At 47.0% G+C, this 20,629-nt stretch overlaps 1 protein-coding gene across 4 annotated transcripts in view; it reads right to left on the bottom strand.

Moving 5' to 3' along the window:
* LOC144719699 (uncharacterized) overlaps positions 1 to 20,629 on the bottom strand; it is a 36,949-nt gene that overhangs the window by 10,605 nt on the left and 5,715 nt on the right. Inside the window, exons 2-3 of one of the 4 annotated variants that reach the window (XM_078595834.1) lie at positions 20,132 to 20,306; positions 17,331 to 17,796 (exon numbers count right to left, since the gene is read on the bottom strand). In XM_078595834.1, the coding sequence (XP_078451960.1) occupies positions 17,331 to 17,746 (416 nt within the window). In that variant the 5' untranslated portion in view covers positions 17,747 to 17,796; positions 20,132 to 20,306. The other 3 variants (XM_078595836.1, XM_078595835.1, XM_078595838.1) reach the window with 3 other exon arrangements.

The following is a 20,629-nucleotide window of genomic DNA, read 5'->3' as shown; positions in this document are numbered from 1 at the left end:
GGTGAAGAACAGGGCTGTCATTAGGACACTGTCTTTCCGACAGCCGTCCTCAAGTGAAGAACAGGGCTGTCATTAGGACGCTGGCTTTCCGTCAGCCCTGTTCTTTACCTGAGGACGGCTGCTTGCGTTGTGGCCGAAACGTCGTGAGAATTTAATCTTATGATGTTTTATTTTTATTATTTTATTATTTCCCTTCTACGCGACTTTACCGAAAGAACCAAGAATATACCTGATATTTTCACATAACCACCTATACCTCAGTCACCAGCAAATCCGATATGTGGACACTGTACTATATCCTACGTAATAAATCGAATAAGAGTTTACCTACTTATAGATCAAGCAACAACAAATACAGTTTTAATGTAAATATGTAAGCGACGAATGGCCCAGGCTATAATAATTTCTATGACACATGGTACTGTCATTCATTTTAATAAGCGAGTGACCGCTGCCTTCAGTGAGCTGATGAGAAGTAAGAAAATGCTTTGTGTACCTGGCCCATTGTCAAGCCTTGCCTCATGTTTTATTTATTGAATACCCACGGAACATTCATATGTACAATGCAATAACGTATGGCTCCAAGTCTCTGAAGAACAGGATTAGGTAATGAGTTTACACAGCATAAACAAGGGACAGCTTTATTCATAGGCAGGTAATTTTAGCTGGGCAATCCAAGCAATCCAATTACTGGGTTGTCATGCGTATTGCAATATCGCAGGTATGGCCCCAATGTTATACAATTTTGAAATAATACGTTATCATGACTCATGTATCGCAAACTGAAAGTGATATGGAAGTGAATAAAAATCCCTGATCAGCCCAAACCTATTTAATAATGAAAATAAATGTATAAAATGTGATCCACCTACAGCTTGAAATTAGTACCCAATACAGTAAACACAACACCTTGGCTGCTATATCTGTTGGGCAATACCTTGTGATACAGGCAATGCCAATGAGTTATGATCCTATAGTAGTGCACTACAATGTATTTTTATAGCTGTTATAAATAATCGCACATCTGGGATCCCATTGCTCACATCACAATACCTGTTAGAAATTACCTATCCTGGTAGCTTTGAAATGAAAATAAAGGACACGTGTCCATGTTAAATTGAGCAATGAGCTGTAAATCACATCCTTTCGTGGTCCTGAGCAGGTTGTGGAAACTGAAAATACTCACTAATGAGAGCACCATCCTAACGGAGTGGAATTGCAAATTGTTATAAAGTGGGTGGGGACACAAAAGGCTCAACATTTCTGCCTGGCGCAAAACCAGTTTGGGAAATTGAGAGACATTACGCGTTACTGGTTACAGGTGGGCAGCTCTGCCACGACCTCATCATTCTAGAGTGACCTACTTCAGCGAAGTGCTTTGGGAACTGTAGTATCCACATGTAAACACGGGGAGGAGATGGAAGCGGATTGAGCATGTACACAAACGTATCAGAGGCGGTTCTATAGAAATGTCCTAGGAGAGGAATGGTCCCTAAATTTCAAACCTTTGAAACAGGATCCTAGACTAATAATAACACAATTAAATGTATTTTCTTTGGTAAACGTCAAAAAATAACCAATTTTTGTGGTTCTAAATTTGAAGTTTTCGTGACTGCAAGGATCCATACTCTTTGTTTTTTTCGGTAAAGTCACGTAGATGAAAAAAAAATAAACCCCATCGTCCCCTCCAAATCCGCCACTGGCAACTGTGCAGATCTTTGTTATCACTTTGTCGTATACCCGAGTTTTCTCCAGGTCTCGCTGTATCCTTCCACGTATAAAACCCTCACTCCGACGAGCACGGTTGGCTACGTACGGTGCAAAAGAAGTTCAAAATACATACAAAAGGGGTAGCTATCATTAACATCATTAATAGCAGCAAGGGTAACATCAACGATCATCATCACCTTTATCATGAGCATACTGAAATAAGCATGTGGAAGAACCATCCACAGCAGCTGCAACAACATCTGCAGTGCTCAGCAAAAGTATCGTCATGAGCAGCGACAGCATAATCAGCAGCAGCAACAGCTTCATTTTCATCATCATCCCTGAGCATTATTTGGTTTGAGGGATAAATATATGGTGGGTGACTGGACCAGGTGGCAGTCTGCTCCTACTAATCCAATAATCTGGGCTAAGCTTTAATAAAACACCAGTGACATTTTTGAGCAAGAATAAATTGGTAGGTGAATGGTTGCTTAAAGGAGTGATGCTGGCACTGGTATAGTCATGCCTATTATAGATTTGAAGCTTTCGTGACTGCAAGGATTCATACTCTTAGTTCTTTCGGTAAAGTCACGTAGGTAAAATTATTGTTTTAGTTTTATTAATTTTACCTACGTGACTTTACCGAAAGAACTAAGAGTATATAGTCATGCCTCTCCAGCAAACTTGAGGCAATGAAGCTGTCCGCTGGCTAAATGTGTTGGAATGGCAAAATAAAAAATTGGACTGATAAAATAATAGTGACTCCTATGCTGTTGATGGTGCAAGAAGAATACGAAATCTTGGCTTCCCCAAACCCTCCGCAGTTGTGTTACCTTAGTGGGTGACAAGGGGTGTCTTGGAGGAGGGGTGAGGGGTCAGTGTCATGTTTGTTTGTGTTTGTCAGTCGCGTTTCTCAACGCCAGTCCTCGTGACCCCCTGCGGTCTGAACATTCGTGATTCCCACTCTTGTTTATTCATACACCGTACACTTAAGAACATGCACACTGCAAACACTCGATGACTGGTAATTATGTAAAGCTGTAGCTTGGAATGTCCCGAGGACTGGAGTTGACAAACGCTGAATGAGAGTGCATTTACGTTTGATAGTATGCATGTGCGTTGAACTTCTTTGGCACCGTACGTAGCCAACCGTGCTAATCGGAGGTGCGGGATAGGGTGGTTCAGGCGACTCACAGCAAGAGATACAATAGTGATGTCAGCGGGAGATGAAATGTGCTGTTGTGTGTCACGCATCGTGCCCGGTGGGGTAATGAGTTGCGGTGAGTGGGGATAAGGAGTGAAGAGGTTGTGGTGACTGCACTCAGTGTGGAGGATTAGGTGGTTCTTGGATTTAGGGTCGAGGTGAGAGGAATGGTGATGTCAGAGCATTTGAAGTGATATGGGTAATGGTGCCTATCAATAATACATGGGGGAGAGTTCATGAGGCTTCCATAAGAGGTTTTTCTGATCAGATCGAGTCAATAAAATTGTGTCGTTAAACCCGCCACCGACACAAGTAAACGAAACATGGCAATGAGCTACCAGTCCAGCACACCAGCTGTGTGTTGGAGAGTAAACCCACTACAACATTTACAATTCTAGTACCATGACGTTTCGCGGTGTCGGGTGGTGGCGGGTTTAACGACACATTTATATTTATGCGACCTAACCCAAAAAAAACGCTATTAGGGATATTGGTCGCGAAAGCCTACGTGTTAAACTTAATGAGGTTTACAGTAGGCATTGGTGTCCCACACACGTGTATCAGCCTGTGTGCTACTTACAGGAGGAGGGGCCTCCGTGGGTTAACATGGTGGAGGACCGAGATGTGTTGCGTGAGTGAAGGTACGGTTGGGTTGCGTGTTTTTATGGACGAGGTCATGTTCAGGGTTTATGCCGAGGAGGGGAGGGGCAGGGGGGGGTTCGAGGTAATGGACGGCAGAAGGGAAGGAACTCAACTGACCAATCCACAATCAGCCAATGGACAGGGCATACATGCAGTGAGAGCTATGCAGGCGGACATGATTGCTGCATGTATACTGACAGAATTAACTGGGGGTGGGGATGTGTATGTAGGGAATAAGGGGGGAGTGGGGTGATGGCAATTTGTCATGTATTATTTATTTACACGGAAAACCCTGAGGAGCATACTGTACTCGGATGTTTAACCACTTCCATTAATGAGTGTTTGGCATGTGAGAAGAAGCCAGAGTACACAGAGAAACCCACATACACAAGGGGATTGCGCTCAAAGCTCTGCGGGGATACATTCAATAATCCATTGCTGAATTGCCATATTCTGGTCACCTTGGAAATTAATAGGAGTCTGACGGTCAAGTCCACAAACAACAAAAAATGCTTTTAGTAATGAAGTCCAAAATCAATCGAGCAAGGGGTGGCATCTGTTGGCAGCCTGGAGCCAGTGGTGGACTTCGACTTTGTCAGCTGGCAAGGCTCATTGAGCTTGAACAGCTCGTTTACAAGGATGACTAGAGTTAGGGTTGGGTTTTTGTTAGTTGGAAACTTAACTCCCCCATGATGGAATCAGTCTCTCCGCACTACGACCACTGTTGCTAAAATTAACACTGCAAGGGATGAAAATGTCAGAGCTGTCTACAACAACACGGTATGGATATATAAAGTATCAAGGCACTGTACAGTACACGGACAGAGGCGCCCGGGGATTTACGATATTGCGAAGGTGGATGAGGGTGAATAATGAGTTCTGTCTCGAGCCCTCGGAAACAATGGCATCAAAGAGCATGCCTTCCAGTGAGCAGTCTGTCCTGTTTAGCGGTGGGCGAATATAGAATAACTTGTGGAAATGTTTGTGCAGGTACATTATTGATCACGATGTTTGCTTTTACTTTATTTGTTGTCAAGGATAATAAACATTCAGCTGTTTAACAAGAATGCCCTGGGGAGGAGCTTTGTGGAGAGAAAAAAAATTACAGCAATGTCTTGCCTCACGGCAGATGTGGAGTGTGTGTTCACAGGAAGTTCCTGTTTTTTTATGCTAATGTTGGTCACGTGACCAGGAAGTGACGATGTTAGATTTCCACTGTACCACGCGGGCGTCGGCCATTACACAGATAAGTCAAGATGGCGGCACGCATCGCATCTCAGTGAGACCACAGCCGCACTTGTCCATTGTGGGAGCTTAAGAAGCATTATCTGTAAGTTGTTTATATTCCTATAATATTGGAAATGCTGTTGTAATGTTGGAATGACCGTTATAGCAATGTAAATGCCTTTATGGTGCCGTTAAGTTGTTGTAGTAAATACGAGGCCTAGTTAGTAACGAAGCCTGTGACTTTCCTTATTGTGGATGTTACTTGTGATTTAGTAGGTCGAGTCAGACTTGTGCCTATGTTGCGATCCTGAGAGTGATGACGAAGTATCTCATCCACAGTTTAGTGTTAAGTGTAATGCTGTACATTTGGGGTGCAGTGGGATGAATACACTATGTGCCTGTATGCAACACACCAGCTTGTGCCTTTGTCTAGTTGTTCAGGGGCAGTGGCGGCTCCTGCAAAATCTCTCAGGGGGGGCAAATGTCTGGATGATTGATAAGGATAAGGTCCACCCATGCAATGGATAAATTAACAGCTTAAGCATGTAAAGGCAACTTCACTTCTTTAATATTAATGAAAAATAAAGTGACTCTTACAATACATCTTGTTTGCTTCTATACTCACTATTAAAACAAACCACTCAGGTTTATTTTATTAAAGATTCCACTAGGTGGCGACAAATTATATTGTTGGATGAAACGTGCTTACGTATGATGACGTAAGCACGTATGATGACGTAAGCACGTTAGGGCGAGCCCTCCCGGAACCCATAGAGAATGCATTGCAGTGCCCCCGTTCGAAAAAAAACATCTTTGAATGTAAGTCTATGGGACCACTCGGGGCGATTCTCAGCTGGAGGGAAATCGCCCAAAAAGAGGCGGTACTCCACAGAACGTAGCATGACGCTGATTGGACTATATCCAGCGGCACAGTGACGGCTAGCGTGACTCTGTGGTTGAATGACATTGGTGGTGCGTCGCCCAATCGCCCTAATGAAGAAACCGCCCCTGTTCAGGGGTAATGTGGGGGCCTGGTCCTTCCAGGATCTATTGTTATCTGAGACAATGTTCTGATGCTGTGGTGTTCATTGTGTGGGTGTTTCCGAATTATAACAGATGCTGTATCTGTGTTTTCTCACCAGTTTTACCTGTTACAATCAATAAATGACGATCGGAGTTGGACGGTCATCCTGGCTCCGAGGGTTTATTGAACACATGGTTATCTACTCGACTAGCGGTCAGCTCTGCAGCCAGCCCTGCAGCCAGCTCTGCAGCCAGCCCTGCAGCCAGCCCTGCAGTCAGCCTGCAACAAGCAAGGAGCTCTGCAACGAGTCTACATTAAAATCGTGCTGCAAGCATCGCAGCATGGAAAGCCACAGTTCAGCAGGGAGAGATGCTGAAGAAGGTGAACCAAGCAATCCAGGATCTCCCATCCTGCCTCAAGAGGACCAAGGGAGTTCAAGGCCCCAGAGGGAGGTCAGGTTGACGCAACGGGCCTTGGAAAGCTATGAGGCTGAGAAACAGGACCTTGATGCCAGGATACAACGGGCATGGAACCGGGTTGAAGCAGATTTATCTGAAGCTTCAAATGCCTCAGACACAGTGGCCTCAATTCAGCGGGCCATCCAGCGAGTGAATGTGAGCAGCTCAAGCTACAAGCTCCTGGCAAATAGATACATCTCCCTCCTGATGAAGGTGAACACAGATGAGGGCATTGAGGGAGTGCGCAGACATGAGCACTTCCTCGAACTGCTCGATGATAATGTGCAGGCAGTGATACAAGATGCAATGGACCGTGTGGAGGGCTTAAGAGAGACACGATCTCAGCACTCTGTCTCATCCAGGTCCACCACAAGATCTAAAGCCTCAGCACTCACATATATCATCTACTGGTATGGCAGCAGCTCAGGCACGCGCCGCAGCAGAAGCAGCAAACGCCCGTATCGCCTACATGGCTGAAGAGGAAGCCATGCTAATTGAAAAGGCTCACATACAAGAAGAAGCAAGCATAGCAACTGCCGCAGCACGGAGGAAAGCAGAGCTCGCAGAGCAAGAAAGTCTATTAGCAACTGCTGCCGCACGGAAGAAAGCAGAGCAAGAAAAAGCAGAGCTTGAAGAGCAAGAGAGTACATTAGTGGCTACTGCCACACGGAAGAAAATTGAGCTGGATGCTAAGTTAAGCACCCTACAACTCAAAAAGGAAGCAGCTGCTGCAATGGCCCAGGTAGAGGTGCTCGAAGCAGCAGCCAACCTGGATAAGGAAGAGAATTGGAGTGAGTTTGGCACGCAGATACCTGTCAAGGACCGTGATCAACTCACCAGAAAAAATATTTTGGACTGGTCTGAACAATGCATCAATGCTCCTCCACCAAACGATACTGAACAAAGGGTGGACGTTCAGGCATCGCCATCTCCACACCGAATGAACATGAATGCTGTCTACAGGAATGGTGGAAATGCATATCCTGCCCTGGCAGTTAGTCGCCAACTCAGCGTCGCGCACGTGGGGTCAGACGTGGATGCATCAAGTCAGACCCACATTCCAGACAGTCACATAAGGGGATCCAACCAACGTGATCGAAACCCTTTGGGCCCACAGTCCAACGCCATTGCAAATGACGGCATGCTAGGCAATACAGCCAATAATGCCGCCTCACAAGCGCCAGTATGGACACACCCTGGATCAGCAGGACTAGGAGACTTTGCTAGGTACCTGGCTCACCGCGAACTAATCAAGACACGACTCGTTAAGTTTGATGACCACTCTGAGAACTATCGAGCCTGGAGATCTACCTTCAGGAATGCAATCCGAAATGCAGACATCTCTGCAAGTGAAGAACTCGACCTGTTGGTGAAATGGTTAGGAAATGAATCTGCAGAGTACGCAAAGAGGATCCGGTCAGCAAACATTGACGACCCCGCCTCAAGCCTGCATGCGGTGTGGGAGAGGCTCAAGGAGTGCTATGGTAGCCCAGAAACCATTGAGAAGGCTCTCTTCAAGAAGTTGCAGAACTTTCCAAAAATCTCTGGTCGAGACAATAAAAGGTTACGGGAGCTTGGAGATCTTTTGATGGAGCTTGAATCAGCCCAGGCTGATCCCTACTTACCAGGTCTCATTTTCTTGAATACCTACCATGGCGTGAACCCCATCGTAGAGAAATTGCCATTTGACGTGCAGGAAAAATGGAGAACAGCGGGTTCAAGATACAAGTCAGAGCATCAGGTTGCATTCCCCCCATTCTCTTTTTTCTCAAAGTTTATCCGCAACCTGGCTAAGACTAGAAATGACCCGAGTTTCATGTTTGGCACCACGGGGATTTCCAGTCCAGATCTCCCAAAAATGGAAAGGACAACGGCGAAACGAGGAACAGCGAGAGTGCCAATTTCCGTACACAAGACTGAGGTCTCTCCTGCGACATTCGCAAACTCCGTCCAGGCAACCACCACAAAGAAAAAGATAGAGGATCCAGAGAAGCAATGCCCATTGCATGATGAACCTCACTCCCTCCAGAAATGCCGTGAGTTCAGGAGGAAGCCATTGGAAGAGCGGAAGAACATGCTGAAAGAATTTGGAGTGTGCTTCAAATGCTGTGCTTCTACTAACCACCTTGCAAGGAATTGCAAGGCAGATATCAAGTGCGAGGAATGTGGCAGCGACAAACACGCAACTGCTCTGCACACATTTTACTCGAAACCCAGTAGCACTAAGGCTTCCGATCCCGAAGCAGAGCACGGCGGGGAGCAAGGCGAGACCGCCGCACTCACTTCGTCAATCACAACCAAATGCACAGAAGTCTGTGGAGAAGGCTTCAAAGGAAGATCTTGCTCAAAGATATGCCTCGTCCGAGTCTATCCCAAAGGACATCCTGAAAGGGCAGTAAGGATGTACGCCATAATGGACGACCAGAGCAACAGGTCTTTGGCAAGGTCAGAGTTCTTTGATCAGCTAAGTGTAGGTGGGAATTCCTTTCCATACACGCTCAGAACATGCTCAGGACTGATGGAGACAGCGGGAAGAAGAGCGAGCGGCCTCATGGTGGAAACCATAGATAGCACCATAAAGCTAGCCCTTCCTACGGTGACAGAGTGCAACGAGATACCGGACGACAGGAGTGAGATTCCCACGCCCGAAGTTGCACGTCACCACCCACACCTGAAACCCATAGCAGAGTTCATCCCGCCATTGGATCACGCGGCACAGATTTTACTTCTGCTCGGCAGGGACATGCTGAGAGTCCACAAGGTTCGTAACCAACGCAATGGACCTCACGACGCTCCCTATGCCCAGAGACTCGACCTAGGATGGGTCATCATAGGTGACGTTTGTCTGAAGGGAATACACAAACCAGACCACATTAGCACATTCAGAACGAGTGTGCTCACGAATGGACGCACGTCGCTCTTCAAACCGTGCCCCAACCACTTCACGCTGAAAGAGGAACTCGGCGAGAGAAGTCAAGGCTGTACCGTGCAGACTTACGAAGAAACCACCATGACTTTGCTTGTGCATCCACCGTCTTCGTTGGAGTTTGTTCCTCCACGTTTCTCCAAGCCAGTCCTGACTGACGGGAAGAAGACTAAGGTGAAGCCGCTGCTCGTCGCTCTGCTGGTGGTCGTGGCGGTGGTCGCTGTGACCGTGGCCTCTCCGTTCCTCGACTCGGAGCTATCGTCCGAGTGGGAATTCTGGAAGGAGTTCCACGGCAAGGCCCCACAACCGGAACATACCATCTCAAGGCTCGAGCTGTGCGGAGCCATTCTTGCTACAGAGGTGGCGGAACTGATCTTAGACGAATTTGACGTCAAACTGGACGCGGCCAAGTTCTACACGGACAGTAAGGTCGTACTAAGCTACATAAACAACCAAACCAGAAGGTTCTACACCTACATCAGCAACCGGGTGGAGCGCATCAGGAGATCGACGCAGCCGGAGCAATGGAATTACGTTCCAACTGACCAGAATCCAGCAGATCTCGCAACTAGGTCCGTCCCTGCATCTCTGCTGAATCAAACCATCTGGCTGACGGGTCCAGCGTTCCTGTTACGACGTGACGTTGGCCCATGTACTACCAAGGAGACCTTTGGACTCTTAGAGCCCGAGTCCGACAAGGAGATTCGTTCTCTAGTGACAACTTTCGTAACAAATGTTCGACCAAGAAGTCCACTGAGTCCACACCATTTTGAACATTTCTCGAAATGGACGACGCTCGTGCGAGCGATAGCACATTTAACGCATATCGCAGACTGCTTCCATCACCCGATGAGAGGCACCACTGGTAGCTGCAATGGATGGCATTACTGCACAGTGCCACGCACTGAAGACGAGCTTTCCAGAGCAAGGAAATCAATCTTCCGCTGTGTGCAACAGGCAGCTTATGCAAGTGAGATCAAGGCCATTAACAAGGGAGAAGACCTTCCTAGGGTCAGCACCCTCAGGAAGCTAAACCCCGGGATGGACAAAGACGACTTGCTCAGGATCGGTGGTCGGCTAGGGAATGCAAAATTAGATGAGAACGAACGAAACCCCCTCATAATCCCAAGCCAGAGCCACATCGCAATCTTACTCGTGCGCCACTACCACGAGAAGGTCAAGCACCAAGGTCGGCACTTCACAGAAGGAGCAATCCGATCTGCAGGGCTGTGGATCGTTGGAGCAAAGAGGTGCATCGCCAGCACAATCCACAAGTGTATCCGGTGTCGCAAGCTACGTGGAAAACAGGAAGAACAGAAAATGGCAGACCTCCCAGCCGATCGACTCAGTGTGGAACCTCCCTTCACCTCTGTAGGGATTGACGTGTTCGGACCGTGGACAGTCATCTCCCGCCGCACCAGAGGAGGGCTCGCGAACAGCAAACGTTGGGCTGTGCTGTTCACCTGTATGAGTACACGAGCAGTGCACATCGAAGTAATGGAGTCCATGGACTCTTCGAGCTTTATAAATGCGCTCCGGAGGTTCTTCGCCATCAGAGGGCCAGCCAAGCAACTCCGTTCTGATTGTGGAACCAATTTCATAGGAGCATGTAAAGAGCTTAAGATCAATACGGAGAATGTCGAAGATTATTCTGTCAGGAAATACCTTAGTGACCAAGGCTGCACATGGATCTTCAATCCTCCCCACTCTTCGGACATGGGTGGAGCCTGGGAACGCATGATCGGGATTGCTCGACGCATTCTCGACTCCATGCTATGTGATGTCGGGTGCACACGGCTCTCTCACAAGGTGTTGACCACTCTCATGGCCGAGGTCTCAGCCATAATTAACTCAAGACCCCTGATCCCCGTCTCAACCGACCCGGAGTCACCATTCATCTTGACTCCTGCTACACTTCTTACCCAGAAGACAGATGTGCTCACAGCACCTACCGAGGAGGCCAGCACTGCAGACCTCTACAGACGTCAATGGAGACAAGTGCAGAGCTTCGCGAACACGTTCTGGCGTCGCTGGAAAAACGAGTACCTTACGACACTCCAAGTGCGCAACAAGTGGCAGTCTAATAGACCAGACATCCAAGAAGGCGACCTCGTCCTACTGAAGGACAACCAAGCCAAACGGAATGAGTGGCCAATGGGCCGCATCCTCAAGTCGATTCCAAGTGCCGATGGAAAAGTTCGAAAGGTCGAGGTTATGATTGCGAAGCAAGGTGTCGCAAGAACTTTCATCAGGCCCATAGTCGAGATAGTATTACTTCTCTCTCGCAAAGATATGGACAAATAAGTCGACCCGTTGAAGTTGTTATACACTTGTTTATGAGATAGGAAATAAATGGTGGTATCTCCTAGATACCAGACGGGGAGTGTCTTGCCTCACGGCAGATGTGGAGCGTGTGTTCACAGGAAGTTCCTGTTTTTTTATGCTAATGTTGGTCACGTGACCAGGAAGTGACGATGTTAGATTTCCACTGTACCACGCGGGCGTCGGCCATTACACAGATAAGTCAAGATGGCGGCACGCATCGCATCTCAGTGAGACCACAGCCGCACTTGTCCATTGTGGGAGCTTAAGAAGCATTATCTGTAAGTTGTTTATATTCCTATAATATTGGAAATGCCGTTGTAATGTTGGAATGACCATTATAGCAATGTAAATGCCTTTATGGTGCCGTTAAGTTGTTGTAGTAAATACGAGGCCTAGTTAGTAACGAAGCCTGTGACTTTCCTTATTGTGGATGTTACTTGTGATTTAGTAGGTCGAGTCAGACTTGTGCCTATGTTGCGATCCTGAGAGTGATGACGAAGTATCTCATCCACAGTTTAGTGTTAAGTGTAATGCTGTACATTTGGGGTGCAGTGGGATGAATACACTATGTGCCTGTATGCAACGCACCAGCTTGTGCCTTTGTCTAGTTGTTCAGGGGTAATGTGGGGGCCTGGTCCTTCCAGGATCTATTGTTATCTGAGACAATGTTCTGATGCTGTGGTGTTCATTGTGTGGGTGTTTCCGAATTATAACAGATGCTGTATCTGTGTTTTCTCACCAGTTTTACCTGTTACAATCAATAAATGACGATCGGAGTTGGACGGTCATCCTGGCTCCGAGGGTTTATTGAACACATGGTTATCTACTCGACTAGCGGTGCAACGCAGCGCACAGCGAGGCCGAGATAAGCAAAAATCATGAACCTGCAGACAGAGTAGCAAACACATTGAAGGAAAACAACATATATGTTATCATGAATAACCAAAAAACATTACGTGTAAAATATGCAGCATAGCAGAGGTGGGACAAAGTCATTGTTATGCAAGTCCAAGTCGAGTCGCAAGTCATCAAATTCATGACTCGAGTCTGACTCGAGTCCAAGTCACATGACTCGAGTCCACATCTCATAGGTGGGACAAAGTCATTGTTATGCAAGTCCAAGTCGAGTCGCAAGTCATCAAATTCATGACTCGAGTCTGACTCGAGTCCAAGTCACATGACTCGAGTCCACACCTCTGCAGCATAGTGCTCCTTCATATGAGCTGTATTATAATAGTGCCGAGCCGGTGTCAAGTAATGTTAACACCAATATAAATACCGTATGGAATCTGTACAGAGCCATATCACAGGTAACGTGAGTTTCAACTTTTATGGGCATTTCTAAAATTAAACATAACCTAATACAAACTTTAATTATATAAATAATTAACAATCTTACTGTCATGTTTAAAGAGTCCCTAGCGATCTACGCTTGTATGGATATTTTTCACATGCCTGAGCATTTGCCCTTATGACTTTGAGATCGCTGATACCTGTTCCCATGGATGAGTCTAATACTCCACTCACAATGATGGAAAGGAACACAACTCACACAGCCATTGCAAGGCTTAGAGAGACATTCTCAACTGGAGGATTGTAGTTGCGTGATGTGGTAAAGTGGCTTCATGTGCCTGCCAGCACACACCTATTATATAATAGGTGGCCCACCGAAATATATCGTTGGAGAACGCTGGTGTAGACTATGTAACGGCTCTGGAATTGAGCATAAGGAAGGACAATGGTGACCCCTTGACTTCGGTCAACAAACAACATTTTAACACGTAGGCTTTCGCGACCAATATTATTAATAATAAAGGTTTTTGGGTTAGATCGCGTTATTTATAAATGTGTCGCAACCCTCCACCACCCGGCACGGCCAATCAGTAAAAATTGTGTCACGTTGACAATAGACAAATAGTTCATTACTTTAGCCCACCGGTGTGTTGAAGAGTGAATCCACGACATTTACAAAAAATGTAAATGTTACAAAAAAAAATTGTTAATGTTGTGGATTCACTCTTCAACACACCGGTGGGCTAAAGTAGTGAACTATTTGTCTATTGTCAACGTGACACAATTTTTTACTGATTGGCCGTGTCGGGTGGTGGAGGGTTGCGACATATCTATAAATAACGCGATCTAAACCCAAAAACCTTTATTATGAACGAACAACATCTCTGCGGGAGGCAGCCCCTGACCGCTATCTCTTGGTTGCATGTGCTGCCCAACACCCACACCAAACAGCAACTCCCAGCATTTACATGTCCAGGGTGATGATGGTATTTGTATAAACCTCAGCCTCTTCAGAGGGCATGTATATGAATGCTCTGTTACCATGACTACAACTTCAGCAAACATTTGTAATTCAAAAATAAACTTTAAAACACGATTTCACAAGCGTTATATATAACTCGTGAAATATTGTTTTTATTTTGTAAATTAAATTAAGATATGTGGTTGTTTGTATTTAACTTCAATAAACGATAGTGAACAACATGGCATAGAGCAAAGTACAGCGTGTGTTTATGGTAAAAAAAATATGGCAACAGCGGATGCTGGAGGCGACCATCTTTAGGGGCGGCCCGTCCATATAGGTTAACGAGGCGGTCACCTTCGGCACCAAGTTAAGTGGGGCGCCAAATTTGAGGAAAAAAATACAAAAAACAAAGATGTCATTATATCAATTCCCGTGTGCATACAGAGGATATATGAACTATAATTAATTTCTCAACATATCTGAGAATGTATTTGTTGGACAGACGCACGGACAAACCGACTAATTATGCCTCTGTTTAAAAAATACGCTTAAAAAACATTAAATGGAAAATAGGGGCAAGATTTTCCCAGTTTACCAAAAACCTCAGCCTAGATCAGCCGTTGTGGTTTGGGGTTAGGGGCGCTGGTTGCATGGTTCGGGCACCAGTTGCTGGCAGCTAGTCTAGGGCTACCTCTGCCCATATTGATGATGTGCTTGCATAATATTAAAACTCACAAACTTCTCATGTATTGTAAACTATAATTCCGGGTTGTACGTGTATTGTTTTCGGAAATACGTGTAATAAAAACTAGAACGTCTTTTCTTCTGATAACCCTTTTCAAGTCACAACGCATGACGCATGGTGTGTACTCTCAAATCTTAAGATTTCAAGGGCTTCCTGTTCCAGACGGCAAACGAAGTGTCACGCTTAAAATGTGTACCCCTAGCCCTCGTGTTGTATTATCCACTTAAAAGTTAGCTTGGTTACTTGTGAATTCTTCCTGCCTTGACTTTGTTACTATGTAAAGTGATGTATTCTTTCATCTACTCATTAATGGACTAACAATGAGTAACAGCTTCAAGTATGTGGGGAAAAAAAACATACGGGTCTCCTAACTCATGTGTAAATGCAATCCCTTTCACAGACAACCTCGTGACTAACCACAAGACTGACCCAAAGTGTCCGCCCAACAGTGCGACCTCCATACCCCTCTGTGCTCTCCTTTTGTGAGCCAGCAAAAGCACACAGTGTGGTTCAAGAAACTGTGTTTGGCTTGATGGATGTTAACCCACTTCACTGTGTTTATTGCATAACCTGTTTTCTTTACTTAAAGAGCACCTGAGACAAACAGGTGGTGTAAACTGACATATGACCAATACACCATTACCATTAATGTTGTGACAATTTTTTCATGGACGGGGGGGGGTCATCATTGGGTCTTTCCCCCTTTTCAAAGAAGCTCTCCAGCGACGTTTGTTTTTTACTCATTGTGGCTAGGGTTATATCTTGTGGGCTTACCAAAACTATGACTGAGACAAGTACGCGCAGCAGTACGGTAAAGAGGTGCGGACGGAAGTGGTAAATAATAAAACAATGGGGGCGGGCCACGCGCGGACCCACCGCCCTCACCTCGTGCTGTTCCTAACTGCCCACGGACCGGTACCGGTCTGCGGCCCGGGGGTTGGGGACCCCTGCTCTAGAAAACCAAATAAGCTTATTCCGTGCTTATTGTACCTTCATGTTCATGTTATAGGGAAACTCTTCTCTTCCATGTCTCTGTTAACTGCTACTCCTATTATCCACATATTGATTATTTATATTATCCATGTTTATCTATATATATAAAAGGGAAATTTGTGAATATGTGTGACTGTTCAACATTTCTAGCGTACTTCCCGACATGCAGCAAACTTTAAATTTGCCATATGGGTACTTTCCAGACTGTACACCATGCAACAATTATAAAAATAGACTTTTGTATATTTTTTGGGGGGAGGGGGTGGGGGCGCAATAATGCATATATTTTGCACGGAAAGTGAGCTGTGATGTCACATCTGTCATGTGACCCGTATGCGAAAGCGTAACGGAGTGTGCCTGCTCATGTCACGGACCCCCCCAACCCTCCGCGGGTAAAGTGAAATACAAATGTGTTGCAGGTCTAAGGCGTTCTTCGCGCAGCATTGCTTAATTATTTCAGTCGTTTACTGCCGTACGCACCCTCAAAGTTGTGTGTCTGCAGCAAGCGCGTGTATGTGTACCTATGGACGCGCGCGCGCGTGTGTGTGTATGTGTGGGGGGAGCGGTAGTGTAGTGGTTAGCGCGCTGCGCTACGAACGCGGCGACCCGAGTTCGATTCCCGCTCACGGCCACCACTGGTGACGATTATGTGAACCGGTCCTGGGCCTCCCATAGGTCGACTCAGCATCAAATGAGTAACTGGTGTGCTGTGTGAACATCACCACTGGGGGGACAAAAACGGCCGGGCGTGGTGCTGGCCACCCACCCCCTCGTGTGCCGTGCCGGCCTTCATAGGTGCTCGCTAACAGCACTTGCCCCCTACAGTCTCACAGGCTACACAGGGGATCTTTGTCTTTATCCTGTGTGTGTGGGGGGCGCCACGACTGCGTAGCGATTCGCGCGCTGCGCTACGAACGCGGCGACCCGAGTTCGATTCCCGCTCACGGCCACCACTGGTGACGATTATGTGAACCGGTCCTGGGCTTCCCATAGGTCGACTCAGCATCAAATGAGTAACTGGTGTGCTGTGTGAACATCACCACTGGGGGGACAAAGACGGCCGGGCGTGGTGAATCCAAGTCCCGGGCGAACCCGGGTAGTAAAGCTAGTATGTGGATAAAAGGAAGTCAACCAAAACGGTGGGCCATATGCATCCTATTATTCGCAGGTTAGAGGAATCACGTGGATGTGGCAGCTGCTTGCACCAAATTCATGGTGGAGAGGGGAGGATGGTGGTGCTGATCATAGCTCTGCTAATAATGACGATGGTGGTGACAATGACGGCCATAATGATGGTAATGATGATGTCATTGCGTCTACTGCTAAAGCTGGTGGTGAAGATGGATCGCCGACAGCTGCACAGGCACAATCTGCAACATCCACAATGACGGATGCTGTTGCTTTTCTGCAGGAGTTGTGCGGCAAGTTCGTTACTATTTGCACTCATCTCCAGACCAGAAATCACCTGGAAGTGATATCCTAGCAGTGCCAAATAAAAAAAAGTTATTTACATGGACAAATGCGAATAACAGGATCCATCACTTGCAACCCTCATATGTACTCAGACAAGAAGACTGCCATCAAAATCTACATTTCTATGGCAGAGGCCAACCACTTCTCTTTACATCGATGGCAGATAAAACACGAATCAAGTCAGCCCTATCAAGGAGTTCAACGCGCGGCATTTCTGTTGCCAGTTGAGCACTCTACATACATTGCAACCCAGCCTCACCCAGACGAGGATGAATCTGGACAGGAGGCATTTCCAATTAAGGATATGAGCAACTCGAGTTCCAATTAATGTGACCGTTACACTTACCACGTGTCATCCTCCACCACGTCCGTCCTTTGCAGGTCCAGCATGACCACATCGTCCAGAGTATCAGCAGTAGCTGCAGCAGCAACCACTCCATCCTCATTTTGAGCACCACTCTGCGCCGTCGGTGAGCCACTCGGCATGACACCACCGTTACATCGCGCCTGGTTCCCCACTGTCTGTACTTCCCCGGCACGGTGCGGCGCAGCGGTGTCAGTGTCGCTCCGCTTCTTGTCGGATTTGGCGCTGTGTCTCCCGGCGGCACCGGCGTGCGCCTCCCCAGCGCTGTGCGTTGCCGCTGCTGCGCCGGATCCTCGGCGTCTCAGCTCGGCGTTTTGGGTCTCCAGGTGGCTGACGAGTTTGCGCAACCTCGCCATCTCTTGCGTGAACTCGGCTGAAATTTCCCCATTCTCGCCCATAGCCCTTTGAGAGCACGTTGGAGTGACCAATGGTTCACTCGCAACTTTACCTGGAATGACAGAGCGATGGCACACGACCACACAAGGTAAAGAATAATATCAAAAGGTTCTACAGCTAGCACATACAATAAAAGCATCTATACATTATACCAGATTTTTGTGGACGTGAGGTCTGATTGATCGAGGTATTGTATTACTATTATCGTGTAGGACATATTCGGCAAACAATTAACTTTATTTGGAGGGACCTAATTGGGAAACAGCAGAATGTATGTTTTTATATGAACTGAAGAGACGAATGAGAGCAAAATGGAGACATGTTGAATATTTCTGTAACATTTATGTAAACAAGATGTCTTGATGCTATCAATGGCACATGATCACATGAATTCAAATAGATTCAAATTGAAGTGATTCCACGCGATGCCAATTTTGGCTGGAAACGCTTGGATGTGACTTAATTTACTGTAACGTTATATTTTTCAGAATACACGTTTAACATTTTTTTACTGAAATGTTATGCATTCGATCATCGATTATCCGGCAGCTTCGGATAGGTGGGGGCGCCGGATATTCAATAATTCCAGATAATCACTAATCATCATTAGTTAAAATAGCTTATTTTTGCACATTCTTGTATGACATTATGTTTTTAGATGTTGTTATGTCTTTTTTGTTTTACATTTGTTTACTTTGTGAAATGGTCATAAATAAACAAAGAGATAGACAAAAATAAATATCCTACTTCAAAAAATGACTATTTACTATACCGTACTTACCACTCCAGTCTCGAGGACTCTGAATGGGGTGATGTATACAATGCAGTATTTCCATTGTTTAGGTTATAGTATATAGTGTATAATGTACTGTATATAATATTTGACACTCAAGTCAAGCAGAGCTATTATTTTTGTCACGCGCATGGTGCCGATCACTGGACTGGTGGCATGCCGGATCGCCCCAGGACTGCCAGATCACATTGGAAGCCAGATGATCGACTGACTCTATTTAGGCCAGATTTTTTTTTCAGATTTATTCCAAAACATCACGAACACGTCAAATAAAACTACACCATTAAATTTGATTATGACTGTGTATACGACATTTGATTATTCGTGAGTAGGTCTATGCAAGTTATATTTAAGCATGTTTGTATGGGTAGAGTATGTGTGCCCTGTGTCACATGTTTCAATGTGAGAGAGAGCAAAGCGAGTGGACTTAAACCGTGGAGACGTTTCGCAGGAGTTTAATAGTTAATTTCTCCCCCCCCCCCCCCCTTTTAAGTAAAATCACCGACGCGCTCGTGATTACTGTAATTCGAATGTACTTTTGCCGCACCTGCCATAGCTACAGTACAGGTGTGGTAATGACTAAGCTGGTGTTTTAAACCACACCTGTAACCACGGGCTTGCCGCGATAACAAGAAAAAACAAAAATACTTTATGCAGGGAGCCCATGTTGCCATTAAACCCAGCTAATGTGACAACAACAACAGCAACACCAGGTCTGTATCTTCTATCTTCTTGTTTAGACGAGCGAAGGGTGGAAACTCCATATCCCCACAGCGATGAACAACAGCCACTCCACAGGACGACCACTGCTGACTTAGCACGAAGTGGTCACCGAAGTTATTCACCCGGAAGAGGTGACACAGGTCGTGTTGATCAATGATGGTCTCGGATGCAGTTTGAAGCTACAGGCAACATCAGCGCTCGCAAACTCAACAGGGCCACACGGGGCCAGCGCGCATCTGCGTCGACGGTCCAGCACGGGCGATGACAAAATTCCACATTCTCATGACGGGAGGCAGTCGATTTAGCAGGCCGCGTATTCCTATAACACCCAACACACATGTGAAGGTGCACGGAGACCCGGCATCTTTAGCGAAGTCTATCACCTTGACGTTAAGATTTGTCAGGGATCGCTCATACAAACACACTGACAGCCGCCAATCGCCACGAAGTGAATATGACGTTACCACAAGTGGTTGTGCCAGACTAGGTGCACCTTGAGGCCTTGAAGTGTGTGGGGGGGGGGGCTCGCTGCTGGCAGGTCGCGGGGAAGAAAAATAAACTCAAGATGTCACGAGTTAAGCTGGGATGACGGACAGAGAGAGACCCACCACCATCAACCACCTTGTTCTGCCCACGACTCTGGGCACGCAGCGGCAGCTGTGGCAGCAGCTGTGGTGGTGGCGGCAGCAGCAGCCACCTGCAGCGGGCGAGTCGGAGTTGCACGGAGCACAGAGCGGGTGGCGGGTCGCGTTCACTCGCTCACCACTCAGCCGCTCGCTCACCGCCACGTCGCTCACCGCCACGTCGCTCACCGCTCGTCCACCACTCACCACTCGCCACCCACCACCACTCACCGCTCTCCACTACTCACCCAATCGCCACCACTCGTCCACCGCTCGCCCGCCACTCACCGCTCACCGCCACCCGCCGCTCACCTGCGCACGGCGATTGAAGCCCCCCTCCCCCCCCCGAGTGTTTGTGCCGCTGACGTCACCGCCGCGCGCCTGGAGACTGCGCGTGGTGCGCGGTGGAGGCGACCTGCACCGCTGGGCCGAGCCCAACAACAACAATCAACAACAACCACCACCACGTCAACAACTTGGTCCAGCCAACGGCGTGGTGGCCCTTCACGTGAGATCGCAGTGCTCTCGATATCATAAGGCGACGTTTTGAGCAATGTGGACCTTCAGAGCACGTTGTGTTGTATTACGAGGAGGGGGACATTGCCAACATGAATGTGCGTGCGCTATGAAGAAGACCCATTGCCCAGAACGTCGCCCGTGATATCGTGTTCCTTCTGGCCACAGTATTGCTATTGACGAATGTAATGAGGGTTTCGTTATTTGTGCACTGCCAACGCAGCAGCAGT

Source organism: Lampetra planeri, chromosome 7 (genome assembly GCF_965212315.1).
Source record: "Lampetra planeri chromosome 7, kcLamPlan1.2.h2, whole genome shotgun sequence".
NCBI classification, from domain to species: Eukaryota; Metazoa; Chordata; class Hyperoartia; order Petromyzontiformes; family Petromyzontidae; genus Lampetra; species Lampetra planeri.
This window is presented reverse-complemented; position numbering and strand designations above follow the sequence as displayed.